The sequence below is a fragment of the Calliphora vicina genome, chromosome 5, assembly GCF_958450345.1.
Source record: "Calliphora vicina chromosome 5, idCalVici1.1, whole genome shotgun sequence".
Lineage (NCBI taxonomy): Eukaryota > Metazoa > Arthropoda > Insecta > Diptera > Calliphoridae > Calliphora > Calliphora vicina.
The window spans coordinates 33,429,178-33,434,337 of record NC_088784.1 but is presented as its reverse complement, the minus strand read 5'-3'; the positions used below and the strand labels follow the sequence as shown (position 1 = coordinate 33,434,337).

Sequence of the window (5,160 nt, the reverse complement as noted above, 5' to 3'; positions counted from 1 at the left end):
TTACAAGTAAATATGGATATATGATTTTTTATTTTAATATTTCTCAAAATATGAATTTGAATTTTTAATAACTTTAATATTTTTTAATGAATTTTTGTACACATTTCTATTTTTTTAAGTTAAATTGCAAAAGTAACTTTTTAATGCCCCTTGTAAATGCACCTCAAAACTTCAGGGGGCTTGCGGCAAGTCTTAGCCCCAGCCGATTAAAGTTTATAGAAAATACCTGTAGATCCGTTTTTGGTAATTGGTTTACTGATATTTGCTGTGTTGTGATATGGCAAACCCCTTGCATTAGTTTTGAAAATAATAAAATAAAATACTTATGTACTTATGTAATTAAAAAATTGGTGTATTGTTTGCTTTATTGATAAAATCCTACATATTTATGTATAAATTACAATATTTTCAATACACATTAGTTTGTAAATTGTAACATTTAAACAGATGTTAATTACAAGAACTGATCACACCATTCATTGAGGCAGTTGAAGCAATCCTTAGCTTGTTTAGAATTGGCATAACAGGTATTTTTAATCCATTCCGTAAAAAGATATTCGTTTCTCTGTAACACTAAATGTTGACCGAGCACAGTATTTGCCTATAATAATTTACCGAATTACACATTGTGTTAATTAAATATTCTACTATCATCTATGTATGATAAAACTTACTTTATTGAAGCCAGATTCATTTAAACGAGCACCCAAAATCGTTCCTATTCCCGCCAGATCTGTGACAGGTTTTTCACCCATAGGATCGGATACGAAATCTCTATGCTTTTTTGAAGTGGTCGCCATGATTGTTTCGCTTTCTCTATGATACAAACTTTTATGAATTAAATATAAAACGATCAACTATACTTTAGCTTATGTGCTGTTTTTCGATAGCGAATGAGTGCTTTGAGTGGACGTTTTACATGTATTTTGTTTTTGTTACAATAACAAAACACATGTTAAATTTCCACTCGAAGCAGTGCTGTCAGATTAGGGGATTTTTCCCCAAATTGGGGATTTTATTTTGTAAATGGGGATAAATAATTGGGTTTGGGGATATAGGGGAACAGTTGGGGAAATATTGTATGTTTTGGTGATTTTTAGAATCTTTTTGGGGATTTTTATTTTTTCGTTTCAGTTTATTTAATTTATGTAAGAGATTATTTTAAAATCGAAACAAAACATTGAACTATAAGTCTGATAAGTCGTAAAATTTCAACAAACATTTTATACTGTCAATTCTTGTTATTATTGTTGTGTTATCAATAGACGTGAATGTTTGTTTTAGAAAAAGAATTTGTAAAAATGGAAAAAAAGCATAATTCCACCTGGGAAATTGAATATTTTTCTCAAGGTATTTCTTATGGAATAAAATCTGAAATTTAACTGTATATAAAGAAGGGTATTCATTTCAAAATTAAATGGAAAATTACAATCTAAGTTATCTTACAGTTGGTTATGGTTTGTTAAAAATACAACGTTTTGTGCAATTTTAATTTTTTTAAGGGTGATTATAAATTTTATTTTTTAAATTATTATGCATGCTATATAAATAAAATAAAAAGAATTGTAGAACAAATAAAGTACATATCGAGCCCTAACCGAGCAAAATAACGTAAGTGAAATTTTTTTCAAAATTGACTTTTTAATGAAAATCGATAGAAAACTTTCGTGCGCAGCAACACCCGAAATAATGAAAATTAAGTGTTTATATATACAGAGATATCGCAATTTCAATTATATCGTAAGCGACACTCACCTCTTTGCTTTACCACAAAAATAACGTAAGCGACATAAAAGCAAAAAGGGGCAGTAAATGAAAGTAAGTGTAGCCGAAGAACTAGAGAGAAAATCAAAAGAAATTGAAATACAAAAAGATAGATGTACTAAATGTGATCAAGGAAAAAATTTAGACAGCAGTCGTCACATCCAAACAGAAGAATTTAAGTTTAAGAATTTTTTTGAAGGAGCTAGTTTCGACCTTCAAATAGTTTTGAATATGCCTCATAGTAAAACAAGTAAGAAAGTATGGTTGGTCAAGCCCGACCATATAATACCCTACACTAAGAAAAAGAGCAAAATCATTTTTTTTTTAATTCCAATAATTTATATTTTTGAGCGATTTTCGAAATGTGCCTTATATGGGAGCTATGACAAATTATGGACCGATCACCATGAAATTAGGTCGTGTGATTTATGTTTACATGAAAGTTTTTTATGTTGAATTTTATGTGTATAGCAACATTTTTAAGAGATTTATGCACGTTAAAGTGATTTTTGGAAGCGGGTCTTATATGGGAGCTATAACTAATTATGGGTCGAACACTATAACATTTGGTGACATGAATTCCGTATATATAAAACTTATTTGGAGCAAAATTTGTATATATATCCATATAAATTAAACATTTATGACCGATAAAGTCCAATCGGTAGGACATTTGTATGGGGGCTAGGTGAAATAATGGACCGATTTCAGCCAGTTTCAATAAGCTCCGTCCTTGGGCCGAAAAAATTATATGTACAAAATTTCGACCTGTACTCTGTGCACAAGCTTTACATGGAGAGCCAGCCAGCCAGACGGACGGGCGGACATCGTTTAATCGACTCAGAAAGTGATTCTGATCGGTATACTTTAAGGTGGGTGCTAGACTAATATTCTTGGGCGTTATGGTGGTGTAGGGTATAAATATTACACTGTTTTGTTCAAGAAAATACTAGTATTACAATTTAAGTGTTTATGGATTGTGTTTTTTATGGGGTGAAAAAGACGGCAAACGATGTTGTAATGAAATTTGTTCTTAGATAAACGGAAAACTGTGAACGGTTTGTATTGCGATAGCTGTGTCTGGCAAAATCATAATAAAGCCATGTTAACCATGATAGCTTATTTCATTATATCATCCAAATTCATTAAATCTATTAAAATTACTTACTTACTACCAGGTCTTACCATGATGCCTGTTGATTCTATTCACAGCACAATATAATCATTTACTCGAATCCGAACTGTATGGGATCCTAGTGAGTGGCCTACAGTTAGTCGAAGTGCAAGAACAAACCCTTACGGTTATGAGTGTATATCGTTAAAGCACTCTGATTTTCTAAACTGGAAAATGTTTTCTGATCTGCTTCTTCCAAAAAAAATAAAATTAAGCTCGATGTGGTCTGCAATTTTTGATACAACCGTGATTACAATTAAATACAGCTATTTAGACAATAGCGAGGAAAAGACTATTAACATTGATTTAAATACTTCTACGGTCCGTGGACCTCCTCCGGTATACAACACAGAATTAAAAATTTCTTCACATAAATTTAATGATATGAAAGCTCTTTGCAATAAAAATAGTATTCCTCAATGTTTTCATAAATAAATGTTTAATTTACTGCATACTTTAAGAAAATATTTTTTCTTTGTAAAGCATAGAGGTAAACATAACGTAAGCTCCAAAACAAATTTGTTGCTCACAAAATTAACTTAAAGATGCACTTATCGCATGTATGATGCCATTAATAGACTACATTTTAATTTTCAAAGAAATCCTTCGCACAACTTAAAAAAAAAACGAAAAAAACTCTATCCTATAAAATTTGATTTTTGGCGCTTACGTTATTTTCGCGGTTAAGGCTCGATATAAATATGTTTGAATTAAAATTAAACTAGTATTTTCACTGGGGATGTTTGTTTTTTTTTGAGGAATTTCGGGGATGAAAATTTTAAATTTGGGGATAAGTCTCCAAAACAATCTGGGAACCCTGACTCAAAGTACTCGTTCGCTATAGAAAAACAGCACATTACTCTATCGAAACCAGCTTATTTTAAACGTTCACCCAAAGTCTCTCCTGCGCTCGCCACATCTGTGAGAGGTTTATCGCTCATTGGGTCGGCAACGAAATTTCTATACTTAGATATGTTCGACAAGTTTCTTTTGTTTTTATACCCTTCACCTTCGTGAGAAGTGTATATATAAGTTTGTCATTCCGTTTGTAATTTCCACAATATGGACGAGAAGATTCTATATATATGTAACTTTTTGAAATCGGAACACAAACGAAGAAATATTATTATTTTTAAAATTGAACATACCCGAGGTCTCCTAGCAAAAGAGGTCTTGAGCTCCAAATCTTCTCGTAAAAAACCGGAAGCTCGATTTTGATTTTAGAACCATGGTTTCTTCTGGAAAAGTTCTTAGAATTTTCCGTAGATTAGGAATTTGCTATACGCTTAGTAGTCAAAAAAATTGACCCACCCTAGTATACATATAAGATTTGGCACAGCCGTTTTTAATTTTCAGTTGTATTTTAGTTTAAAAGCGACGTATTAAAATAGCAAAAAAAATATTTTTAAACATAATATCTTATTTTTTAGTTAATTAGAAAATGCCCAACTTTGGCCCGCGTAAACTTTTTAGTCCTAATATCAAAGGTTGGAAAGGCTGGATTTTTTTTTGGAATAGCCCGATTCTAAATATAATTTTTTATGTAACGAATGTAAAATTTACCTTATTATGTTGAAATATAGCAAAGACAGAGAAGTTTTAATGAAAAAATCACAATAAGTGGTGAATGACGATATATATAATTTGGTCATTCTGTGTGTAGCATTGAGATATAATCATCTAAGACCCAACAAAGTAATATATAACTACTGATTCTTATGAAATTCTAAGTTATGTCCATCTATCTGTCCGTCTCTGTTAAACATTCTCACGTCTAAAATACACAAACAAACTTAGCAGGAATTCAACAAAAAAATGTATCATAAGCAGTGTGGTATTTATCGTTATTATGTTTATGATAAAAGGACTAACTCTGTTGAAAATGGTAAGAATCGGTCCATGATTTCTCCTAGCCGCCATATAAATTTATTCCAGAAATATGGTGCTACACGCAGCGAAAAAACATGGTTGTGAAAAACATAATCTAAGAGTAACATCAAATCATATTATGATTATTATTATTCAAATTTATTTTTGGGAATACAAAATTTAATTTTAATGTACTAAATTCTCAATTAAAATATTATTGATAAATTCACTGAAATTTATTATGCACAGTTCTGTAATTTTTGTCCAGTAATCCTATTACTGGATTTCGTGAATATCGGTCCATATTTTTTCCATTCCTTAAATCACTGTTATTCTCAAAAATTTCTTAGTTG

At 30.7% G+C, this 5,160-nt stretch overlaps 1 protein-coding gene across 1 annotated transcript; it reads right to left on the bottom strand.

Annotated features, from left to right (window-relative positions):
• Positions 1-331: 331 nt before the first annotated feature.
• LOC135961561 (barrier-to-autointegration factor-like) lies at positions 332-871 on the bottom strand. The gene is made up of 2 exons (XM_065513067.1): positions 675-871; positions 332-601 (listed from the first exon to the last, which is right to left on the bottom strand). Exons 1-2 carry the CDS (start codon positions 798-800, stop codon positions 455-457), a joined length of 273 nt encoding a protein of 90 aa, XP_065369139.1. The 5' UTR covers positions 801-871; the 3' UTR covers positions 332-454.
• Positions 872-5,160: the final 4,289 nt, after the last annotated feature.

Excerpts from the sequence above, each read along its gene's own strand:
- LOC135961561 (XM_065513067.1), bottom strand. The coding sequence starts at position 800 with ATGGCGACCACTTCAAAAAAGCATAGAGATTTCGTATCCGATCCTATG. Across the intron at positions 602-674 it reads ATGAATCTGGCTTCAATAAA|GCAAATACTGTGCTCGGTCA; the intron begins GTAAGTTTTATC and ends AAATTATTATAG.